This window comes from Podarcis liolepis (genome assembly GCF_965112155.1).
Source record: "Podarcis liolepis genome assembly, chromosome: 3".
NCBI lineage: Eukaryota > Metazoa > Chordata > Lepidosauria > Squamata > Lacertidae > Podarcis > Podarcis liolepis.
Genome location: NC_139557.1, coordinates 43,850,524 through 43,875,791, shown reverse-complemented (window position 1 = coordinate 43,875,791; position 25,268 = coordinate 43,850,524). Strand labels below are relative to the sequence as shown.

At 42.1% G+C, this 25,268-nt stretch overlaps 2 protein-coding genes across 3 annotated transcripts in view; one reads left to right on the top strand and one right to left on the bottom strand.

The window, feature by feature from the left end:
* Positions 1-413, top strand: part of SNX14 (sorting nexin 14) — a 34,686-nt gene extending 34,273 nt beyond the window's left edge. For both annotated transcript variants that reach the window (XM_083497510.1, XM_083497511.1), the window contains one exon: positions 209-413. In XM_083497510.1, coding sequence (XP_083353636.1) covers positions 209-214 — 6 coding nt within the window. In that variant the 3' untranslated portion in view covers positions 215-413. The remainder of the gene's footprint in view (positions 1-208) is intronic.
* A 473-nt stretch (positions 414-886) lies between these two features.
* NT5E (5'-nucleotidase ecto) lies at positions 887-24,729 on the bottom strand. The gene is made up of 9 exons (XM_083497555.1): positions 24,264-24,729; positions 19,133-19,355; positions 15,521-15,709; positions 10,071-10,268; positions 8,957-9,111; positions 5,676-5,784; positions 4,739-4,888; positions 2,548-2,748; positions 887-1,498 (listed from the first exon to the last, which is right to left on the bottom strand). Exons 1-9 carry the CDS (start codon positions 24,621-24,623, stop codon positions 1,338-1,340), a joined length of 1,746 nt encoding a protein of 581 aa, XP_083353681.1. The 5' UTR covers positions 24,624-24,729; the 3' UTR covers positions 887-1,337.
* Between the last annotated feature and the right edge of the window lie 539 nt (positions 24,730-25,268).

Genomic DNA, 25,268 nt, shown 5'->3' with positions numbered 1-25,268 from the left:
CTTTAGATTTCACCATCCTGAATGGTTTTTGTGACGAACTGTGCTTATCTCAGTATTCCCCTGTAATACCAGAGCCCTTACACATTACACAACTTCTTAATGCATTGCTTTGAGCTTCTACTGTAATTATATTGCCATTCCATAGCTGGATAAATTTAAATCACAGGTATTTTCCTCTTTCTCTCTTCCCCAATACTGCTGTTAACAGGTTTAAAAGTATGCTTCCTCCGGATCACAGTGGATGAAAACAACAAAATACTGGATTAACTCCATTTTATAGATAGTTGCTAAGTGCTAATTTATTGAATAGGTCATGTGTTTAGTCTTGTACATTTCCTTGTAAATAGAATGAACTTTGACTTCAAAAAAAAATATATTCACTGAAGAAAGATTAAAGTTTATTACTGGCTGAATTTCAGTAATACCTCACTGTCTTTCTTCCCAATAAATAGTACTGGCAACCCCACCCCCCAAAAATATTTTTTTATGCAGGGTAAACGTTCCGAGGCACTGCACAGGTAACTGAAAACACCCACTTCCACCCCACCCATTTTTGTGATTTTTTTTTTTAAAAAATATATTTATTAAGGTTTTTCAATACAAAAAGGCATATTTAGTAAAACAACGTTGATTATTTAGCATCTTTTCATCATAACTTTGGACTTACCTGGCAGGGGAGACACCTTGATCATTTTTGTGACGTTTTTAGGTCACTTCTGGGTTTGGCACAATGTGCATATGCGCGGTTGCGCACCTATTGGACTCGTGTGAATGGTGAGTTGCCTGTATGAGGATACTAGCGTTTGCCATTTATTGAAGATCCTATGAAGGACCAAAGTGAAAGAAGGTCCACACTGACTTACACAGAAATCTTTAAAACAAAAACAAAAAATCCCACCCTGGGTGGAAACAGCTTTTACTCTCAATAGGCCAGATCTACATTTATGCCAACCATGACAACATAGCTAGAAGTTACAGCAGCATTGAACAAAGACTCTTGCGAGCTCTTTGGCTTGGGTAACATTTTGCAATATGCCCAGCACTCAGGGTGAAGAAAAACAACTTGCTTCTTTTTGTTTTTAATTTTCTAAAAAGTGATGGTATGAAGAACAAATATACATATCAGTTATATACATAAACATAACTCAGTTCAAACACAGTATACATACAAAATACATTAAACCTTATTGTTGAATTTTATGTTCTTTAATGGCCATGCCCATAATAATTTACATTCTGCCCTCTGGGAAGAGTGGAAGCAGCTGAGATTGTCTTTTAAGTATTAAGAAATTTATAGAATGCAGAAAAAGTCAAGTTCCCCTGCAGCAAGTGAAAAACTAAAAAATGAAGCACAGAAGTAAAACACATAATCCGGAAATCAAAGAAAGATGTCCTTGGAAAACAATTCCAGCAGAAAACCTCACACGACCTTCAAGCGCTGGAAATACCCTTCCCATTCTAGTTATGTAGTTGGAAACAACGTCGACATCAAGATCACCTATTTAAGAAAAGGAAAAAGAAACACTAAAGTTCATGCCAGTCAAATCATTGTAGCATCACACCCAGTTGGTCAACATTCTGTAACTACGGTGAGTAAATAGTTTGTGGAGCTGTGTTTTCTAGGCAAAGCCACTGTACCAGAAAAGAGATTTTGCATCTTTTTGCCACCTCCTATGATGACCTCCTCCTGGAAGAGTCCCCACAGCCTCTTGTTCCCTAGTATGCATTCCCTGTTGTTAAATATGCAGTGCTCTCTATATACGATTAAAGCAGTGACATGCTACAGTAGATGCCCGAATCCAAATTGTAACATGCTTAGGGTTTCTGCACAGGATATTAATTGGCTGCTCTTTTGAAATGAAACTCTTCAGATTTGGTATTCTGTTTTAAAGGCTCGATCTGGAAGGCCCTACCCTCTTTAAATGCTTTTCCTTGCATTGTCACCAATGTCCACGCAGTTGCTCCTACACCAGGCCAGATGATGTGTGAAGGCTTCTATCTATTGTCTTCCTTCTCCCTGCTGACTTAAACAAACCACACAAGCAACACTAGAACTCTAGGGAGGTCTGCATGTGTGATTGGCATGTAAAAAGACTGGCACAGGAGCAACTGTGGTGACAGCAGTAACCATGCTAGGAAAAGCCTGCGTAAAACTGATCTGACTTCAGAAAATTCTTTTGTATGTCCAACACATAAATTCAAGATCAGCTTGAAGGCAAGCAGTAACACACTGAACTTTTGCTTTTAATTATTAGGTGCAATTGTTTTGGAAGTGATTGTGATTGTACTTTTACACCTGTGAAAATTTCCTCATTTTTGTTTCAAACTTAAAAAAAAATATTCTCTTGCTTTTCCCATTCTCTACTTTTGGATGAACTCCAAAACCAACCTGAGTTAAATATTTCCTGTTGCAGCTAGAATAAATAAAGGTTTGCCTAATAGCAGCATTTTCCACACTCATGGGAGAGTGGTCTCCTACAGGGACATTAATTCCAATATACATTCTATGTGCCATATTACCAATCGCCAGGAATAACTTATACATACCGCTACTGTGGTTATTTGAGCTTCCCTTTAGCATATGGTATCCATCTCCTCCTCCAGCAAGGAAAGAAGGTAGAAGCACTTTGTATGTTTTTTCCAGCTGCAGTGGTTCATAGACTGGTACTCTACACTCTGTGCAAAGAACCTTTAGGCTGACCACTCTGCTTCCCGGACTTTCAGAAAGATCATACACCACCTGTATACCTATCAATGAAGCACAAGTTTGAACAGCATTTTTAGACATCAGCTCTTGCATTCTTTGGGTCTATAAAAACTTGCTTGAAAAAATAATGACGCTGGCTCTTCGGAAGTTCAGAACCAGAATAAACTGATGTGAGCACAACATTTAACCACAGGACAGGACCACACTGCAGTGGCAGACCAAGGGTAGAGCACATGTACTGCATGCAAAAGATCCTGGGTTCGGCCACTGCGAAACCTTTTGCTATTCCTTAATCTAAAACCTTGGGAGCCATTGGCAAATACTCAGTGCAGATAATACTGTGTTGGGTGAAGCAATGGTCTGTCTGGGTGTTATTCTACTTCCCATGACACACTGGATTCCAAAGCTGAATGAGTCTTTCCTCCAATGATTCCTCCAGTGATCCCATATCAAGCACACACTATAGCAAAGTAGTACCGGAGGATATTTTGCTTTAAATGCATTTAGTTTCTCCACAAATGAGTGTCTATGGTGTATAAAATTGAAAACTAATCAACAGATCCAGAAAACGGCATTGACATACATAACCACAAAGCATCATTTTTTGTTCACGTCCAATGGACTTTATTCTTCTATATAGGTTTTTTCAAGGTCTCATAAAGTAAAGCTGGTGGCTCACACAAAGGCAGCCAAACACGTATAAAAATATTCTTGTCCTAAATGGTGTGTGTGTATAGGGTTGTGTCCAATGTTAGTCATACTCAGAGTAGGCCCATTAAAATTCATGGACTTAGGTTAGTCATATTCGTTTCAATGCATCTCCTTCAAGTAAGACTAACATTGGATACAATTCATAAAGTCACAATAATTCCACTGAATTTGTTTATGTGGTCTGTGACCTAAAATCCCTACACATGAAGTAGATTTTAGTTATAAGAATTTTATTTTCATTTATTTCATTTATTAAATTTCTTCATTGCCCTTCATCCAAAGATCACAGGACAGTTTACCATCTAAAAACACAAAAATATAAATACGCCACAAACAGTTTAAAATGCCACAGGTAATTTAATTAGCCAGTATTAATTTTATATATATATATATATATATATATTAATTATATTTATTTATATTTATATTAAATGTAAATATAAATTTATATTTGTATTTATTGTGGGCCTTTGTGGTGAGTTCTCCCACCTTTTTTCCAGAAAAAAATAATCCATGGGGGCAGAAACTAATTGTCAGCCAGTGTAGTTGGGACAGAATAAGCCTTATGTGCTCAACTTGTCTTGCCCTGGTGAGCAACCTGGCCTCTGAACTCTGCACCTGCTGAAGTTTCAAAACCATCTTAAGAGGCAGCTGCATGTATAATGGGTTGTAATAATCTAACCTTGAGGTTACCAGAGCATAGGCTATCGCTGTCCTAATAGGGACACAACTGGGCCACCAGCCAAAGCCGATGCAAGGCACTCTGTGCCACCGAGCCCACCTGAGCCTCAAGCAAGAGCAATTGATCCATAACTACTGCCAAGCTACATACCTGCTGCTTCAGAGGGAGTGGAACCCTACCAAGAGCAAGCCACCTCCCATCCATCTGGTCTAGGGGACCGCCCACTAACAGTGCCCCAGACTGGATTGAGCTTCAGCTTATTGGATCTCATCCAGTCCATTATTGAGGCAAGAAGTCCTGCTTAGTTTATCTGAATAGTGTCATAAGTACAATGGGGTTTTGTTCTTGTCTTAATATGAGCAGTATAGTAATTGTGGCTCGTGCTTGTTTTTCTGCTGGTGAGAGGGCATCCATGCTAGAAGCATTTGTGTACTGCTTGCTTGATGAATTGCACCACCCTTGTAAGATAAACCTAACCCTGGGATGATCTCCTGCCTGGTTCCACCACACCTAACCTTGAGAATGGGGCAACGTTCCAGATACTTCATTGTTTTAAAAGCAGAAGCAGGTAATCCTCTTACAATACTCCTTTGTGAGTATGTGTGGGTTTAGGACCTTGAACAGGCAAAGTAACTTACCTGAGACCTGCAGGAGTTCCCCTGTCCCTTCCCCATGTCTGTAAACGCTATGTTCAAATGCTTCCTTCAGAGTAGAGCCTTTGATCTGCAGCAAATCGAAAGTTCCTCCAAAAGGCAATACGGACAGCAACTCTTCCAAAGTAATAGTTCCTAAATGGGACAGGACGTTTCATAAAACAATCGGTTTTGTGTTCTATTTCTCACTTTAGGAGACTATGATATTGTAGATATAAGCGGTAGACAAGAGAAGGGCTGAGTTCAAATCCCTGGTCAGCAGTGGAGCTCACTGACTGCCTTCCAACAAGTCACAATCTTGACTTGTTGCAGGGACTGTAACATGAGAACCTTGCTTATGCCACCCTAAATTCACAGGATAAAGAGTAAGAATATTATAATAAATAAATATGTTTCTGATAGTTCTACCCCCACATTTATCAGAGTCTCCAGGCAGCTTGTAGTATAAAATTTAAAACAAAAAGGAACCATTAAGCCATAAAAGCAGCAGAATCCCTTGTAACATGTGGAGAGTCCCCAGGGCAGGGCTACCATGTACAAGCTTATGGCATGGGGATTTTCCAAATGGGAAGGACCCATTTGGTACGGATCATGGTATTCTCCAAGTGTTTCACAAGCCTTCGTATGAAAACAATAATCATTAAATTGGTCCCCAGCGTTTCAGCATCCAGAAATGTATATTATATATCTGAATAGGTGTAAGATTGGTTTTAAAAGCATACGCTAGAATGGTATGTATGTATGTTCAAAGGGGAGGCGAAAGTAAAATCTTTGTCCAAGAAAAGCGTTGTGAGATATAGTAGATAAGCTCTAAAATAAGAATCCCTAAAACTAATTATCTTATTGAGAGAAATGTGGGGTATGAAGAGGAAATTTTAGCAGCATTCCCGTGGAGAAGAAAAAGCCCGAAACCTAGATTTACCATTCATGCTTTGTTCATCAATGGGCCCCCGTATTCCACCACCATTTATGATGCACATCGAAACATGATTCCATTGCTTATCATCTGGATGTCTCAGGTTATTGTAAACCTAAAACATTTACACACACACAAAATTCTATCAGTTTCAGTCTGCGCTTTATCTCAGCTTCAAGAACTTCAGGAAGCCAGCAAAGGAAAACATCTTATAAAGTGATGGGGGAAGGGGGAAACTGGGATATTATCTAGCAACAAATCATTTACTTACGCAAATAAAACAACTGTAATTAAAGACTAAAGAACATTCATAGTATACTAAAATTCATTTATATCAATGGACTTGGTATGGAATCAACATAGGATAGAATTTATTATTTATTTATTTGTTTCATTTCCACCTATCCCTTACTCTTTATCTAAGGAGTTCAGGCAATGTACAGGTTCTTCCCTCTCCCTCTCCCTCTCTCTCTTTTACCTGCCCAACAACCCAGTAAAGTAGGCAAGGCTGAGAGATAGTAGCTAGCCCAAAACACCAAGTGAACTTCATTATTGGGGGGGGGGGGTCTGAACCTGGAGCTTCCCGGTCCCAGCCCAACACAGGCTTGTGGAGATCTAATAAGAAAAAATTCAGGTTTTTTTTCACATGTGCTGTTATTCTGGGAAATGCAAGCATGGCATCCCCCCCCCCCCGTTGAAAAGTCTGCAGCACTCTTTTTCTGCTGTTGTATTTCTGTTTCACAATTGGGGATAATTTGGTGGGTACGTGCGTCTATAACAGCAAGTAATCTTTGGGGATTTCTCCCTGCTTACAAACTGAATACTAAAGCTGACGTCGTAGTTCTTATAAGGTGCACACAGGCAAATGTATTGTTACACACCACCTCCAATCTCCACAGAAGTGTGAGATTTCAAGGGGGTTCCACGATGAAGTATGTTGTGGGGAAAGGCTACATATACTGTCTTTAGCTCCCCAGAGGAAATTTAATAACTAAATCATAACAAACTCACATTTGAGCATGACCAGTGGTCAGAGATGATGGGAGCTGTAGTCCAATGGCATATGGAGACTGCAGGTTTCTTATTCCTGGCTGTCCACAGTTTATTGTATTGACTTTTTACACTTCAGTTTTTATAGTGCTTATTTTTTATGATGTGTTTTTACAGTTTACTGATTTTGTATACCTTTTTGGATATTTCTTCAATACAAAGCAGTATATAATGATTTTTAATAAATCAAGAGTGGTGGTTTTAAAAATAATAATTCTGAGGCTGAAGTCCTAAACATAACTTACGTACAGCATTAAAGAAAATGGGATTTACTTCTAAGGATCACTCTGTAAACCTCACAGAATCACTTTTAGTTTTCCAACTAGCCTCTGTAAGAATACAACTGGCAGCATTGGCAGAAATTAAATTGCAATCTGACACAGGAACGTTAAGTCATTAATGCACTGCATATCAACTGAATGATGCCCTAAACTAATCAGTGGTCAATGTTTAACTAAGTCTACTAATAATTAGCTGTAGAAGGGATATCATTCTCGTCCAAACAGATTAGTGCAATCAATTAAATATGACACCTCTCCTAGTCAATGATTGTTCATGAATCTAAGCAAAGTAGCCTGTACAAACAACTCAAGTAGTTTTCTATGGAGAGCCCTTTAGACACTTCCGTGACAGGACGGTAATGCCTGGTCAACCTAATTAATTGTGCAAACCTTATATTCAGTTATTTACAAGGCAACTATGGAAGCCCAGAATGAATCCCCTTTCCCTGGCTGCTTTAGAGGGTCGCAGGTGGCGCTGTGGGTTAAACCACAGAGCCTAGGACTTGCCGATCAGAAGGTCAGCGGTTTGAATCCCTGCGACAGGGTGAGCTCCCATTGCTCGGTCCCTGCTCCTGCCAACCTAGCAGTTCGAAAGCACCTCAGAGTGCAAGTAGATAAATAGGTACCGGTGGCAAGGTAAATGGCATTTCTGTGCGCTGCTCTGGTTCGCCAGAAGCGGCTTAGTCATGCTGGGCACATGACCCGGAAGCTGTACTCTGGCTCCCTCGGCCAATAAAGCAAGATGAGCGCCGCAACCCCAGAGTCGGTCACGACTGGACCTAATGGTCAGGGGTCCCTTTACCCTTTACCTATGGAAGCCCAAAATGAATCCCCTTTCCCTGGTTGCTTTAGAGGTTACTCAACCAATACAGTAAGGAAGTTTGCACACTTAAAAGGATATCCTGAAGGCCAGTCCACCTACTACTCCAAGATTTAGCTGTTCATGTGTGAGTGACTCACAACTGACAGTTCTCCCAGTCCCTTGCCACCACAATCTCTCTCATTCTTTGTAATTTGGTATATTCTGGAGTAAATAGCTCAGTCCAAGAGCTGCTGCATACAAATACCTCTTTACATGGTGACAGTCTCCATCTGTTGTGATTTAAAGCTCTAAAAAAACGTGATGTGATGCCAGTACTCACATATTGATGAATGTGCCATGGGTGTCAGCCCCAAGCAGCAAAATGAACTGCCAATACTTTATAATGGTGAGCAGTGTCACCCAAAAATACCTGTATAGATCCTAAGAAAAATTTCCCAGAGGCAAGTCTTGAAGGAAAAAGAAAGACATGCAGAAGTGAAAGTCCAACACCTCTATAAAAGCTTGGGACTTACAGCTTTCAAGCTGTTTCAGGCTTTTGTCACTAGTGAACAATTAGCTAATTCTACAGTTGTGCCAGCAGTTTCTGTTCGATAGTTTCAATGTCTGCAGGAAGGACTAACAAGACCAAAAGCATAATAATTTCATAGCCAGCTGAACCCCAAGTGAAGATAAGCAACCCTGGCCACAAAACTACATCTTTCATATAAAAGATAAAGGTAAAGAGCCCCTGGATGGTTAAGTCCAGTCAAAGGCGACTATGGGGTTGTAGTGCTCATCTCACTTCAGGCCAAGGGAGCCAGTGTTTGTCCACAGACAGCTTTCTGGGTCATGTGGCCAGCATAACTAAACCGCTTCTGGTGCAACGGAACACCGTGATGGAAACCAAAGTGCATGGAAACGCCATTTACCTTCCTGCCCCAGCGGTACCTATTTATCTTCTTGCACTGGCATGCTTTTGAACTGCTAGGTTGGCAGGAGCTGGGACAGAGCAACGGGAGCTCACCCCGTCACGGGGATTCGAACCACCAACCTTCTGATCAGCAAGTCCAAGAGGCTCAGACTTTATATGAAACACTTTAGACTTTAAATATCAAATAATGAACCACTTAAAGTAACCTGGATTATTATCTTACCACAGCATCGCAAATTAAATTTCCCATGTTGCACTCTTGAAAGCGACATGCTTGACTTGTACCATTTAGATAAACAATCGTTTTTCCTATTTCCCGGGAAGAATAATTTTGTAGTTGAAGATGCATCTTGTCAACTTCTGCTTTCACATCCTCAGCTAAAAAAGAAGTAGGGCATGGTTATTGAAGGTTATTACTGGCCAGGCGACTGATGAGGATGGCATATTTGTTTATCTACAGCACAACATTAGTTCAGGGGTTTTTTCAGACTTGCACTCCAGAATACTCCCAACAAAGTTCCAGCTTGCAATAGTTTGGATCCAAAGGAGTCACACAGCCACTAACTTGGTTTTCTTAAAAGCAGCCCTCCCCTATTCTGTGCCGTACAGTATGGCTAACTTCTTTTAGAACCAAGCGGACTTTCAGAAGCAGATGCGATATATCAGAACCAGGTAAAAAAAAAAGTCAAAAGTCAAATTCCCACTAGTTGTGTCCAAACCTTTGGATGTGCCTAGAGTAACTCTTACGTTTGGGGGAATATGCTTCTGGTTTTTTGTTTTTTAAAAAAACAGTGTGTGTGAAATTATATATTTTAAAACAAGATAGTTTATATATAAATATATATTTAATTTATAGTGGGCATAATGTGAGTTCATAGCCATCCCATCCCGCATAATTTATTTTAGAAAAGGAAAGAAGGCAAGATCCTGAGTTCTCATAACTGGAGCAACGGTTACTACATACTCCCTGCAGGAGGGAGATGATTTTTCACTCATTTTGCCCGCATGCCCTGGAAAAGCTGCTCTGGAGTATCGAGAGACCCTATGGAACAGTATTCAACATGGCACCAGGGGTGGGGAATACAGGAGGAAGGGAGAATCTGCAAAAATCATTCCAACTACAACAGGAGACTCCACCATATTTCAGCCCTTTCTACAAAAGGGAGGGAGCTGTTCCGTTTGTGGAAAGACAACTTTGGATCCAACCCAGAGTAAAAGGAGGAGGAGCAATAACACGACACATGACATCATGCATTTATCTAGTACTTAAATTAGGTAATCATCAATGTTATAAATAGGAGGCCTACAGGAAATAAAATTCTCCTTCCCATACATACCTTCAGGAATACTGCTGTTTAGTAAGATAGGGTTTCCAGACGCTCTAATTACATTTCCTTTGTCGTCAAACACAACGTTCAAATAGCCAAGGTATTTTCCAAAAGCATAAGCTTGAACAACAGGAACGTCACGCCCATCATCTGACTTCACCATAAATGGATATTTACCAGCTGGTATATCATTTGAAGGTGGGGTGCCTGTAAAAGTGGCCAGAGAATGAATGACCTTTTCTCCCTTCCTAGCTTTCAAAGGAAGTCCTGAATACTGATGAGGCAAGCACACCAACAAATAGAGGTATTTAGGGTGCAGAAAGAAACTGCTTGTGTGTGAAAGCAAGAAACATAACATGTTATACAGCATCTAGGCAAGTTGTCAGATCATTCCCTTCTCCCTTCTTTCCCATTTCAACAGTTCATTTGGAGCTTCACTCTGAGACATTCAACAATGTCTGTCTCCTCCTGGGAAGGACAAGAGTGGGTCATCAGGCAGTTCCCCTTTCCTCAGCTCCTACTCAATTCAGCAGCTGATCAAGGGAATCAGAGGCTTCCACTCTGCTCTCCAGCACTAATGGTGTTTTGAGAATTTTATATATATATATATCACTTCTATATACAATACACTTCTATTTGGGTGTAATCCCCAGCATTAGTGATTTAGGATCCAAATACACCTAACCTTAATAACACAATTAGCAATCAGGTTGTGCATTTTCAAAATTGCAGCTTTAGCTGTTTTGCAGTTGTTTTATTCTTAGCTAATGTTAGTCACCCTGAAAAGGTAGGGAAGGGAATACATAAATCTTCCTGCACCATGTCACACTTCACACCTTCAGGGGCAAAGAGAAATGAGGATCAGGAAAAGCCTTGATATGCACACATGCACTGGACATCCACATGATTCATCCCTTTGACTCTTGGCTTTGGAATATGAGAGCTCAGAGAAAAACATGTTATTCTTTCCTAACAGAAAAATAATAAATGGTGAGATAGAAGTCCCCAAATGGGAAGGTGAGTTTTTTTCTTTTCAATTACCTCATGTGCACTGTTTGACCGAGATGCTATGTCACTAAACACACACTTCAGCAGAAGTGGGTTTTTTAAAAAAGAAGTTTCATTTTATTTTGCTCCCACATTCCTTTTGCTAAAGGCAGTATGTTTCACTGCAGAACATTATCAGTGATTAAGGCAATAAATATATTTCTGACTGAAAGTGTTACTAGGACATGGATGGATGCACTGAAAACACTGCCACTAGATTTTATATTCTACACCCAGCATCTCGTTGCCATGAATGATTCTTTCTGAATGCAGGCACTGATCTCTCTACTTGTCTCAGAACTAGACTCCTGGACAGCTCCCAAATTCACTCATTAATAGTGCCAGAAAACGCAACATGTAGCTGCTGCTGGTTTCTCAACTTTCAACAGCAACAACAAAATCCATTTCAACAGCAACAACACAATTTGGAACATTTCAATAGGCTAAAGAGCGTCTCCACCCCCATCATTCTATCTGGACACTGAGGTCCAGTACCTAGGGCCTTCTGGCGGTTCCCTCACTGCGAGAAGCCAAGTTACAGGGAACCAGGCAGAGGGCCTTTTCGGTAGTGGCGCCTTCCCTGTGGAACGCCCTCCCACCAGATGTCAAAGAGAACAACTACTACCAGGCTTTTAGAAGACATCTGAAGGCAGCCCTGTTTCGGGAAGCTTTTAATGTTTGATGTATTATAGTATTTTAATATTCTTTTGGAAGCCGCCCAGAGTGGCTGGGGAAGCCCAGCCAGATGGGCAGGGTATAAATAATATATTATTATTATTATTATTATTATTATTATTATTATTATTATTATGAGCCTGTAGAGTCTAAATAGCTCCACCTCCAATTGTGACAAGAGATAAAACTTAATAATGTTCAGGCTTCCTTTTATCTCAGGTTTCATATGCTGTTCAATATTCAAAGTATATATCCTGAGGGATAGCTCAGTCAGCAGAGCTGTGGGTTCAGTCAGGGATGTGGGTTCAAGCCCCACGTTGGGCTAAAGATTCCTGCATTGCAGGGGGTTGGACTAGATGACCCTTGTGGTCCCTTCCAACTCTATGATTCTAATATTCAGAGGTTTGTCAGCAAAGTATAACAGTATCAGTCACAAGCACAATGCTGCATGTTCCAAATTGGGAAATTAATGTGAAGGCTAGGCTTGGTGCACTTATCAAAATGTTAGGTATGCTTTTTGGATGTGTCTACTCAGGTATGTTCTTTCTATGTCAAGTAATGTATTAGTGAACTCATCTTCTTCCTTTAAAAAAAGGCATCAATGCTTCTACCCAAGCTTCTAAGAATAAGCTCTCTACCTTTTCTTTATAAAGTGCCTTTATAATTCTACAGAAGTTATCAATCCCTACAATGCATTATGAACGATCTGTAAATGGTGTGTGAGAGAATGAATGTTTAGCTTAGTAAAGAGTGCTCAGACCAGGAAGGAGGCAACACGCAATGTTAATTTCATCAGAAAGTCTGGTATGTAAAACTAAAAAAAAGACACACTTCAGAGTTTGAGGTATCTCATTTCCTGTTGATAAACAACAGCACAGCACCCGGCTACACCCTTATAACTAAAGTAAGTGTGACTTCTGCCTGGAAAAAGACCCCCAAATCAGCACTGGTGTTACTAGACTAATGTCAGTCTGTGGTCAGAGTAACAAAAGTGTATGATACAGAGTGGCTTGAGGAACATAGAGCTGAGAAACCCTCATAGCTGGGGGAAAGTATATGAGATCCTGGGTGAAAGACATAACTTTTGCCAGCTATATGTGTGTGAAGTCTATCTACATCCACCTGGAGCAGCATGACTCATCTGATCACAACACCCTGCCTGACCTCAATGCTTCCTCTTCAGCATTCTGAACTCCTAGACTGCCAACCTAGCACTAAGAATACCCACCTCTGTAACTACACCTCTTGCAGTGCAGGGGTGGGGCGAGAGAGACAGAGAGACTGTACCTGCAAGCTATTTTGTTTTCTGAACTGTTTTCACTAAATGCGGTTTTACTAGTTTTTGAGGTTGGGCTCTGCACACACCAGTTTATATAGTGAAGAATGCAAAGGAGTGGGAATGTATGCACCCATAGTTATTGAATACGCATGTACACTAAAACATTAAAGTAGCAGGACAAAGGCATTAGCATTGCCCATGCTAAGGACAACAAGGAAATCAAAATGTTTTCAATTTGGCCCAGCTAAAGGCAAACAGAACATCCAGGGAATCAAAGACTATCCCTGCTAGAGATAGAAAGAGGACCAAGGAAGGAAATAGATTTCTATGCTCACGTTTAGGCAAAAGGGAAGCCACTGGGATGAGATTCTTGCACATTTCAGCAAAATAAAAATAAATCAAAAGATTGGGAAGAAATTCTAAATAGGAATCAGAGCAAACTATGTTCAAAAGAAAACCCAAAGCTTCACTCAGCTCCATCAACTTTGCCTTTTATAGTCAAATCCTCCCTATAAGATTGTGGAAGTTCAGGGGGGGGGGGAGTATTATAAAAAGCTGAAGACTCTCATTAGCGAATAAATTCCATAGCGTGGCTATTGTGGGGAAAACTATAGATTAAAAGTTTCACTCCCAATCAGATATACAACAATAATCTGTGAACGCTTGGCAAGAATTCAGCAGACCAGGTTCTGAAAGCCAGAAGCTTTACAGGTATATCTGAAAAAAGCAAAGTGTTTGTGCCATCTGTACATGACCAATGTTATAATTAGAATAGAGCGAATAGTGGGAAACGGAATGTTGTTTTTTTCTGAACACATCCTGGAAAAGTTTCCAATTTCTGAGCCAATTTTGAATATTGCTGAGGTGAGTTATCCCACCACTATTTCTGAAAGGTTTTAAAAACAAACCACCATTTCAGAGGAACATTTCACACACAGGAAAGTTTACCCTGATCTAGTATGAGGGAGGCTGGAGAAATCACTGAACAATCCTGGAGGAAGGTGTAAGACGGGAGAGAGAGAGAGAGTGAGACAAAGTTCATATTTATTCTGGACCAAGGGCAGGAAAGACACATAGACACAAGCAGAAACAGGAGAGGACAGAGACATGATTCATTTGTGTACAGCTATGCAAGCCACTGGAAAAAGGCCCAGCATCCTTAGTGCTTAGCAGCAAACCAAAAGCCAACCACTTCCTGAGGAGAAAATGAAACTCTGATGAATGAATAAAAGACTGAAAGCTATGACCAAGGTAAATTCAAGATGTTGAAAAAAGAAACTGAACAAGAAGTGTCACTGAACTTACAAGACGTGTTGCTGATATTCCATTGATCTTTTATGCTTCTCAAATAACAGCACAATTCTATTCATGTCTGCTTAGAAGACCTAGTCAGTTCATTCGGCATCTTACCCCCATTGTGTACATGATGCCTTCTAGATGCTGATAGACTACAAGCTCCATCATTCATGGCCATTGGACATGCTAACTGAGGCTACAGAGAGTTAGATCCCTATAGCAGGGGTCCTCAAACTACAGGCTGCAGGCCAGATCTGGCCAGCCAGGGTCCTGAACCCGCCCCACCCGGCAATTGCAGAACCCACAGCACTCCTTCCCATTGCCCGGATGGCCACAACCAACGCAAGCTTCCTTCCCTCTGTACCACTACTACTGCAAGCAGCTGGGTCCAATCCTTTCCGGCTTCTCCTCAGACCACTCTCTCCAGCCCCAGCCCACTCAGCTGCCCATCAGTCCCATCACATTCCCAGGTGTGCGTGTGCATGGGCACACCAGGGAGGGGGTGTGTGCGTGAGAGAGAGAGACTGCTGAGAAAGGACCACCAGTTCGGTGGCGCCTTTGTGGCAGCGACTGCAATCCCCCCCCCCCCACTGGCTTCTCCTTCTCCACACATGCACCTCCTCCTCCTCCTCCTCCTCCTCGGTTGTCAGGTAAAGCGGGTCCGAAGGGGGAGGGATTGGCCCATGGACCAGCCAGGCCTGGAATGGAGCCCAGAGGAGCTGCCGCCAAGGAAGGCTTGTGGAAATGCGGGCATAGCGCGAAGGCACAGCGGCCGTCACCAGCGCTGCAGCTGGGTCCGGGGCTCCAGGTCTCTCGCTGGAGGGCACTGAGGGAGGAGCAGCTGGATGCTGCTGCCACTGCCTCTGCCCAGAGCCTGGGCTGCGCCTCTTTCCTTTCCTCCCTCTTATTTGGTCACCCTCCTCCCTCCCTCCCTCCCTCCCTCCCTCCCTCCCTCTCTCTCTCTCTCTCTCTCTCATATCCCCCCCACTGAAATACTTATAAGTTTATGTTGATTAAAATTGTTCTACATTTTAAATATTGTATTGTTTTTCCTGTTTTTTGTTAAATATTCAGCACCCTGTTATAACTGCTGAGACATAGCTGCAATAATTAAAGTACTAACCAATCAGAATCCCCTCTTTTTGCCAAGGAAATGACATACCTGTATAAAGAAAGGTGTTTGTATGTCCCCCAACTACAACGTCCACACCTCTCACTTTTTGAGCAATGTTTTTGTCCACAGTAAAACCAGAGTGACCGAGTGCAATGATTTTGTTGACTCCTAAAGTTATAAGTTTGTCCACTTGTGGCTGTAATGCTGTAACTTCATCTTCAAATGTTAAATCCGGCCCTAAAAATCCAGAAAAAAAATGCATTAATGTTTTGTATTTTATTTTATTCTCACAAAATGATTTGCCAAAGCACATGAACAAATATATTATACATATATAACGTATATACTATACATAACATTCTCTCTTGGTTTAACAAGTTCCTTTCAAGTACAGTGGTACCTCGGGTTACATACGCTTCAGGTTACATACGCTTCAGGTTACACACTCCGCTAACCCAGAAACAGTGCTTCAAGTTAAGAACTTTGCTTCAGGATAAGAACAGAAATTGTGCTCCGGTGGCGCGGCAGCAGCAGGAGGCCCCATTAGCTAAAGTAGTGCTTCAGGTTAAGAACGGACCTCCAGAACGAATTAAGTACTTAACCTGAGGTACTACTGTAATGGAAGTTACACTGATACATTGCTAATTTGCTAGCTCCGTAGTTCTGTGGATCCCTCATATGACAGGAAATCATTTGGTTGCTTCAGCAGAAAGTGGATGGTATTCAAATAAAATCATTGTGCAAGCAGAATAACTTCCACTTGTGCAAGGGGACATCTCCCCAAGGTCCTGACAAGAGAAGATTGGAAACAGAAGTTAATGGACTACACAGAAATGGCGAAACTTACCAGGAGAATAAGAGATCAAGGAAACAATTCTTTTTAGACAGGAATGGAAATGGTTTTTTGAGTGTTTACAAACAAACTGTAAACAGATTAAGACATTGGCAGGATTACTGTAAATACCTGAGATATATATATATATATATATATATATATGCAGGTTTTGGTGTCCTCGGGTGTCTTCCCGTGTAAAAGTTGGGGTGTCTAGGCGACGTTTCGACGAGGTCTCACTCGTCATCTTCAGGCTGGTGCTTTCGGCTTCTTGTTACTGGAACAGAGCTCTGTTCCAGTAACAAGAAGCCGAAAGCACCAGCCTGAAGATGACGAGTGAGACCTCGTCGAAACGTCGCCTAGACACCCCAACTTTTACACGGGAAGACACCCGAGGACACCAAAACCTGCATTCCTGTACCCGTGAAAATCTACGAAAACAAAGCTCTGTTCCAGTAACAAGAAGCCGAAAGCACCAGCCTGAAGATGACGAGTGAGACCTCGTCGAAACGTCGCCTAGACACCCCAACTTTTACACGGGAAGACACCCGAGGACACCAAAACCTGCATTCCTGTACCCGTGAAAATCTACGAAAACATATATATATATATATATATATGCTTTCGTAGATTTTCACGGGTACAGGAATGCAGGTTTTGGTGTCTTCGGGTGTCTTCCCGTGTAAGAGTTGGGGTGTCTAGGCGACGTTTCGACGAGGTCTCACTCGTCATCTTCAGGCTGGTGCTTTCGGCTTCTTGTTCCAGTAACAAGAAGCCGAAAGCACCAGCCTGAAGATGACGAGTGAGACCTCGTCGAAACGTCGCCTAGACACCCCAACTCTTACACGGGAAGACACCCGAAGACACCAAAACCTGCATATATATATATATATATATATATATATATATATATATATATGGGAATAGATACATAAAAGAATATGTTGAGATAATTTGGAGTATGCAGGAAGATGAAAAGAAAGGTAAAGAACCACAGAAAGAGGGGGAAGGGAGCCGGAGTTTAAAATGTTAAAATTATGATTGGATAATTGTTGTCATATATATAAATGAAACTTATAATTTAAAACTTTTTTTTAAAAGGGGGGGACATCTCCTCGCCCCCAGCACACACTGTACACTCTCCCCAAACCAGCTCTGGAGGGTAGGGGTAATATCAATTAAAACATTATGCAGCAAGCTATCCCCACAAAAATAATGCTAATAAGGAGATTCAATCCACCCTAGCCTCCAGTGTTCCAGACACCTTCAGAAACAAGAAGACCATAATAAGGTGCCAATGCCAGAGTGGAATCAGGAAACCATGTTCCCATTATTTATTTTGGAACTATTAGCAGGCTCTTTATGTTTCCATTATTAGTCAGTACTAGAACAGCTACAGAACGTATTCATTCACCAAAGCATTTATGTAGCAGTTTGCTAACATACAGTCAATCAGCAGTTCCTTACTCCTGGATATGAAATAGCAGTGGATATTGGCTATTGGACATGAATGAAGAACACATGTCTAAACAAAAATGGCTGCCCTCATTTTGGCCCCGGGTTTGTATGACACTGAGCAATAGCTTAGGCTTTGTTCCATGTTCTCACAATAATAATGGAAATCATACATGAAAGGATTCCCAGAAAAGCAAAAGGCTGAGCTGCATGGAACACCATCTGGTAGCTAGTAAAGCCAACAGCCTTTTGCTCTGGGCTCTGGAGTAAAGAGTCGCATTTCCTTTTAGCTCAGAGCAAATGCAGCTTTCTTGGCCTGATGATTTTGCATTTGTACAGCCTATATATCTATATCCTTTTGAAATTCATGCAAATGTCTTAAGTTGCTTGGACAAGGTGATTTCACAATTCTTCCCCAAGGAGGAAAGGGAGAGGTTACACAAAGCACCAGAGGATAGATGTGTTTTTTTGAAATATATGTGAGCATCCAAGCTAATGACTCCTGGTATAAATTTTGGTCTAACTAATTAACCATTAAATAACCATTGGGCAGGTTTCAAATAACAAGTCCTGTTCTCTTTTGCAATGGGTCTTCCTTCCCCTCCCCTCTCCTCCCCACCCACCTACTATAACTGGCTGGGGTGTGTCTAGAGAACCCCTGGAACAGCATACATCTGGCAAGCCAAAATACCGTAGAATCCAGCATATTAGGCGACAGGGCATATAAGACGACCCCCAACTTTTGCTGTTCAATTTTAGAGTTGTAGGGTTTGAGCGTCGTCAGGAGCAGAGTGTGCACCCCTCCACTGCCTCTGCCGTCGCAGCAGCAGCAGCCCGAGGCGAGGTGTTTGGCAGGCGGGCAGGTGAGCGCCGCGCTCGGAAGGACTTTCCGCGGCCCCTTCTGTGGAGATGGAGGAGGAGTGACGGCAGAAGGGGCGCCTCTGCTCACTGGCTTCCTCTTCTCCTTCCCAAAGCATATACCCGGTGATTTTCCAGGGATAAAAAGTCGTCTTGTATGCCAGAACATACGGTACTTGTCTTGATGACTGCCTTAGCACAATGTTGAATTCCTCTCATAATCTTTGAGACCTGTCCAGATGCCTGTGACTGAATGACATATTAAGCTGATAATTAAACAAAGATCTAAATAGATGAAAACCGTGTATGTGTGTATATATTGGGGGGGGGGGAGAGGTTCTATCATCTGATTCCACTATAGTCACACATATCTGGTGCTCACTTTTTATCTTACTTTGAGACCATTTAATATAATTGCTACAGGAAGAAGAAATAAAATAGGATGGGAGTCACATGATTCAAAATAAATATATTTATTTGCATAATTTTTACATAAGCATTAAAAGAAAGAATACCTGGATTTGAAAGGACAGGTGTCTCCTTCGAGGTATAGCCAACAATTCCCACTTTTTCCGAACCAACTTCCAGAATTTTGTAAGGAAGGAAATATCCTGTGATGTTGCTTGCTAGTTTCTTGTTTGCTTTAATGTTTGCACTTACAACAGGAAACTTAACATTTTTCAGCAGTGGATCCAATAATCCATTCACACCATTGTCAAATTCATGGTTCCCGATTGTCTGCACAACATAAAAGAAAAGAAAAATAGAATCTCCTATTGACAAGAAGTTCCCGCAATCATGAAAAGCAAAGTACAGCATAAGGACATATTTTAAAATCTACACTGTGATCCATCCAGTTCTAACACGTGAACAGTATGCTATATCCAAATAGTATCTTTTCAAACTCTCTTACATCTATTTCAGTTCAGCTACTAATATTTGGAGGTGCATCAACACAGTTCTTCAGTCTCTGAAACGCTAAGATTTAAAAACCTGTGGCCCTCTAAATATTGTTGTACTTCCACTCCCAAAACCCCCAGCTGGTGTGACCAGTGGTCAAGCCTGATGGAAGTTGGAGTCCAGCAATATCTGGAGGTGAATAAGTCCCTCAGCCCCATTTTCAAACAAGAACAGTGTCAGCATCCTCTCCAATTGTCACAATGGACTAGATTTGGAATTTTGAGCCAATGAGTAATTGTATTTAAGAATTAAAAATATTTGGAATTTCAGTGGCCCTCAATAATTTCCTTAGAATGCTTAAATTTCTTTATCTTTTTGCAAGGTTGAAATCAAGGCTCTCCCATAACCATCTTTAACCAGACTGCTCACCAAAGGAACATATTTGAGTGTAGCAGTTGCCTGACTTCAGTTTCAACTATAGGGTGAGTCTTTTAAAAGACGCCCATGGAACATGTGTACTCTGTATCCACGGGGCCTCTTTTAAAGGACTCATCCTGTATAACTGTAAAAAACACTTCAAGATGACAGTGCTTGCTGAAGGAAAAGAAAGGGACTTTTATCCTGCTGTCTTTATCCTTCTACCCTCTTCTTGGTTTAATTTTGAAGGCCAGTAAGCAACTGAATGATCTTGCACCCATTTTTTTCCTGAGCCAAAGATCAATCTGACCAATCAACACTGCACAGCATGACAAAATATGTACTTACTCACCATGCCTTCAGCAGAAAAGATTTGGAAATGTATGCATTACACTGCAAATATATCCCTGTAATTTATTGCTCTCTTTTTTAAGCCATGGTGTAACAAGCTACTCTGAAGAGCCAATATTTCCAAGCAGCTTCCTTCTACACTTTCCAGGGCAAATCGTTTCTCCGATTTCCACCCTTTTAGGCAATGACAGGGATTCTTGAAATATGAAACACACCGTTCAGGCAATGCCTGGTCTTGCATCCCTGCCCCTTCTGTGCTTAGGGCAGGATACAATGTTATAAACATGATACTGTATTCTACATGTAGTTTTATTAAGTTGGACTGACATGGTAGGCAGATAAGCATATTTACACACCTAACCGCAATATGGCTCAATAATACTTTCAGAGATGTTTGTGTCTGTTTACAGTAGGCACATTCATCTATTGTGGTCTGTATGGAAGGCACCAGATAACGCATTGTACTATGTTGCAGTGTGCTGAAGTCATGTTTACCTTCTTTTGTCCACAACAAGTGCAGTGCAGACCAAACAGAGCTGCCCACACTGTGATTTGGATGTGGAAACAAACAACTTGAAGCTACTTAAAATGCCAAGAACAAGACCTAGAATGGATTTAAAATATATGATACTTCACATGCTTAAAATAGAATGAAAGCTTGAGCAAAACAACTCAGCACTGATTACAAGCCTGATTTGACGTATTTGTCCAGACGTATTTGATCACCCGTTATGTGTTCCCAATAAAAGCAGATAAAATCTGTATATTATAAAAGTAGCATCTAAGCAAATAGTGAAATTTTCAGCAATGAAGTATTTAGAATCTGGCTTGTGCACATTCCAGAATTTTCTGTATGCTTTGAGACTGAAACAAACATCTGCTTTTACTTTGCACATATAATTGAGAGCAGGACTCTTTCAATCTTGTACATTTCATTTCTTTTTACAGATTATTTCAAAATAGTTCCCACTATGCTTAAACAGATTTCACCAAAGAAAATTTGGGGATCCAAAACCACACCCCGTGTATCTTTATGCAATAGGTTTTTTGTAATTTATCCAGAAACCAAAAACAGCAGTGCCAAGCAAAGATGGGACTGGCTTTAACTTGGCCCCCAAAATCTTAACCCTGTGCTGCTTAGGAGAGGGAATGAGGTATGGCATAATAATCTCAAATCCGATGGCTCTGCTGTGGCATGCCAGCCAACGCTTGGATAAAAGGAGGACAAGATGTTCCCCTGCCCAGACACTGCAAGTTATATATCTACGTCTCCTGTTGTTCTCTCATCTCACAAAAACAGATTAAAAGACCTTCTCTTCCAAGAGATTTTCATATTGATCGGAATGAAAGGATGTACTGCAATTCACACCACAGAATGAGAAGAAGAGATGAGTCCAGTATCCATCCCAGCCTTCTCTCTCACATTTTCTTTCTTTTCTTTCTTATATTCCCATTCACTTAAGTTTAGTGCCAAGTGCTTAACTCCTTGTTGCCACACTGCCTGCAGAGGTTTGATGAGTGGAACAGATGTGAGTAGGCTGTTGTCACAAAGCAAAATAGCCACCTTTCTAGATTCAGTGACACATTTAAGAGTGTGTGTTTTTCTAGAGGCCAGAATAACGGCAAATGCTTTTCCTATGCACAACCGGCAGAAGTATTTTCTGGAAGTATATATCCCGAGGATACAAGGGGCAACAATCATTTAATATAATCACATTAAGATAGGATACCATGACAATTACACTGGACAAAGCTTGCAAGTTATGGAAGAAGCAGGCAGTACAGTTGTTAACAGCACTGGATTTTGGGATAGTATTAGGTGTTGGTTCACTATCTATTTCTTCATCATCCCAACAGTCTTCCCATGTGGGATTATGTTTTCTACGTCCATCTTTGGTCTTGCACTGCTTTGTCTTATTAATAGCTGCTGCTAGGAATAATTCAATGTGAGTAATGTGATGCACACTGGGGCAAAAGAATTCTAATTTCACATATATGCTCATGGGACCTGTACTGGTGGTAACTGATCTGGAACTAGACCTTATATACCTTGACAGAGGTATATGAAATTATGCACGGTATGGGGAAAGTGAAGTGGGAGAGGGGTTCTCTCTCTCTCTCTCTCTCTCTCTCTCTCTCTCTCTCTCTCATACTGCTAGAGCTTATAGCCATCAATTGAAACTGAATTGCTGGAAGAATCAGGGCAGTCAAAACAAAGCTCTTCTTCTGTCAATGCATAGTGCCTTCTGTGGGACTATCAGATTTTACTCTCATGAGATGTAGTGATGGCCTTCAGCTTGGATAGCTGTGAAAGCGGATTAGACAAATTCATGGAGGACAAGGCTATCTGTGGCTGCTAACCGTGATAGCCATGTTCTACAACCACATTTGGAGGCAGTATGCCTCTGAATACCAGTTGCTGCTTCAACAAAGAATTAAAACAGCATATCTAAATCACATTGGTATCTTCTAATCTAAGACAACTAAGCAGCAGTCTAAAAAACATTTTAAAAACAACAACACAACACTGGAAATATAAAAGCATTTAATTTTGTGGCTAAAAGTTATTAAATTTGTAATCAGGTGAATTCATAAAGAGAAAGGACACTTCACTCCTGGAGTACCCTGATCAAAATAATCCTATATCTGGCTGCTACCAACTTAAGTTCACAGGTCAGGCCTCAAATAATGGTTTTAATATTAGAGCAGGGCATATAGCAGTATAGTAGATGGTATTCCAAATGCCATGGTTCCAGACTTACAGCTTTAAAGGTTAAAAATATGCAGCACTTGGAATCAGCGGTGCAGCTAGGTATTTTAGACTCTGAACTTAATGTCCAAAGTCTAAAACGGCATTTCAGGGGCTCCTGCTGTTTAGATGGGGATGTGTATTACTTCACTTACTTCAGTGTGTGGTAAGCCAGCCCTGCTGCATTTGAAGGCCCTCCTGCTCATTCTTCTGAGTAGGGGACACTTGATGTCTGCCCCAAAGTCCTGATCTGATGGCACTATCACTTTTATTTCTGCTCAGCAGCAGTCTGGAAGCCAGTGGAGTTTGCTAAGCAGTGCCGAGATAGGTTCATTTTTGGATATACAAATTAACAGCTTCACATATGTATTCTGGGCTTGTTATTAACACATCCAAGTCTTCAGAGGCAGTTCCATGTATCGGACAGCAGTAGCTGGATCTGATCAAAGGTGCAACTACTCCAGCACTTTCTTTCCAACCGCAGGCCTGCAGCTCCTCTGCACCCAGAGATTAGACTAAATGATGGGAGTGCTCCATTTTTTTCTTACATGGAGGTAAGAGAATAGGCACCAGGTTGTGCTTCTCTGGAGCATCTCCTCCAAAATCCCAACCTCTTCTAGAGGAGCTTCTCAGTGCTGAGTCTCACATCTTCTGGTTGTGGCTGGCTGCTGGCCTTCTCCACTACTTAAGAAGAAAGGATTCCTCCCGTCAAGGTGTCCAGCTGATCTCTTATGGTCCACAGCTTAATTTTATTATCATTTACATGGTGCAGGTAGTGTTTACAGGATTTGAAGCGCTCAGTGTTTGGAAAAGCTGCCTCAAAGTAAAGCTGACCAAATAGAATCAAGGCGGAAAGTGGAAAAGGGAGATCACTGTTGTTGTTGGTTAGTATCCAACCCCTGGAACCTTGAAAAAATGGTTCAGACTCTTGCTTTTTGCTACCCTACATAGAAGAGCGTCATTACCTCAGCCCTGAACCTGTGGCCTGCCAATCAACCACCTGAGGGGAGCCCGAGTCCCTTCAGCTATGAAGGGAAAGAAAGAAAACCGGCCTTTTCTCATGCCTGCTCAGAACTTTCTTATGGCCTCCCTTCATACTGGAGCACGTCCAGTTGGGAGGACTCAATGGCGCCACAGAAAGTTTTTTTTGGAGGGGGGGGGGAGCGTGCCAGACCCTCGCGCCCCACCTGACGGGTTTGCCCCCCTCTCCCGCCCCCCCCCCCGCTTACCATTGCGTCATAGCCGAGGAGGTTCATGAAGCGCACCACCTCCTGCCCTTTGAAGAAGCTGAACCACACGGTCCCCTGGTACTGGTCGCCGGCGTCGAGGAGCAGCACGTTGCGCTGCGCGGCGCGGAGCCGGCGGATCTCGGTGGCGCGCCGCGCGACGCCTCCGTAGCAGTCCTGCCCGACGCATTTGCCCGAGTCGCGGCTGGTCTGCTCCACGCGGGCGTGGACGTCGTTGGTGTGCAGGATGGTGAGCTCGAAGGCGCCGGCCGAGCAGGCGCAAAGCGCGCCCAGCAGCAGCGCGCCCAGGCTCCGCGCGCAACTCTGCCCCGCACGCCGCCGCCGCTGCCTGAGGCTCTCCATGAGGGAAGGCAGCGCGCGCTCCTTGCCCCTCGGCGCACTGACTGGCACTGGGGAGCGCAGCTGCCGACAGAGGCGCTTGAGGCGCAGCCCGGCGGGGCGGGGAGGAGCTGGAGGGCCGCCTCCCGCGCGCCGGCGTCCCTACTCCCCCTCCAATCAGGACTAACCCCCCGCCGCGAGTTCCGCGGGTGCTGCCTGCCTGGGAAGGTCTGGCGGGCTCCTTTGGAGACTCCCTTCCCGCCTTCGCCTTCTCGGCTTAGTCAACTTTTCCTGAGAGGAGTCTTGGCATCCTTGGGCACTTTTCTGGGCAGATCTGGGGAGGCTTCCTCATATTGTCATTTATGTATGTGAACTCCGGGCACCATCCACTTTTTCCCGCAGAAATAAACACTCCTTAAACCAGGACTACTACTACTACTACTAAATGCAACATTACACAATACATAATTACATATGGTAATGTTTCGCTTGACATGATGTCTCCAGTCCTTGATCTGAACCCAGCTGCCAACTGACTAACCTGTTCATATTTCCATATCAACCAAAATGTTACAAAACTGAGTGTGCACCTTCCACTTTGGGCACATTCCGTTGGGCTTAGTTCCCCTAAAATACCGGTAAATTAGGGTTTTGTTTTGTTTCTTGTGG

What these genes read in the sequence shown, in the direction of transcription:
- NT5E (XM_083497555.1), bottom strand. Translation starts at nt 24,623, where the DNA reads ATGGAGAGCCTCAGGCAGCGGCGGCGGCGTGCGGGGCAGAGTTGCGCG. An exon ending in TCCTCGGCTATGACGCAATG is followed by an intron (nt 19,356 to 24,263) that starts GTAAGCGGGGGG and finishes TATGTTGTGCAG; the next exon opens with ACAATCGGGAACCATGAATT. An exon ending in AAACACCTTTCTTTATACAG is followed by an intron (nt 10,269 to 15,520) that starts GTATGTCATTTC and finishes CCACTTTTACAG; the next exon opens with GCACCCCACCTTCAAATGAT.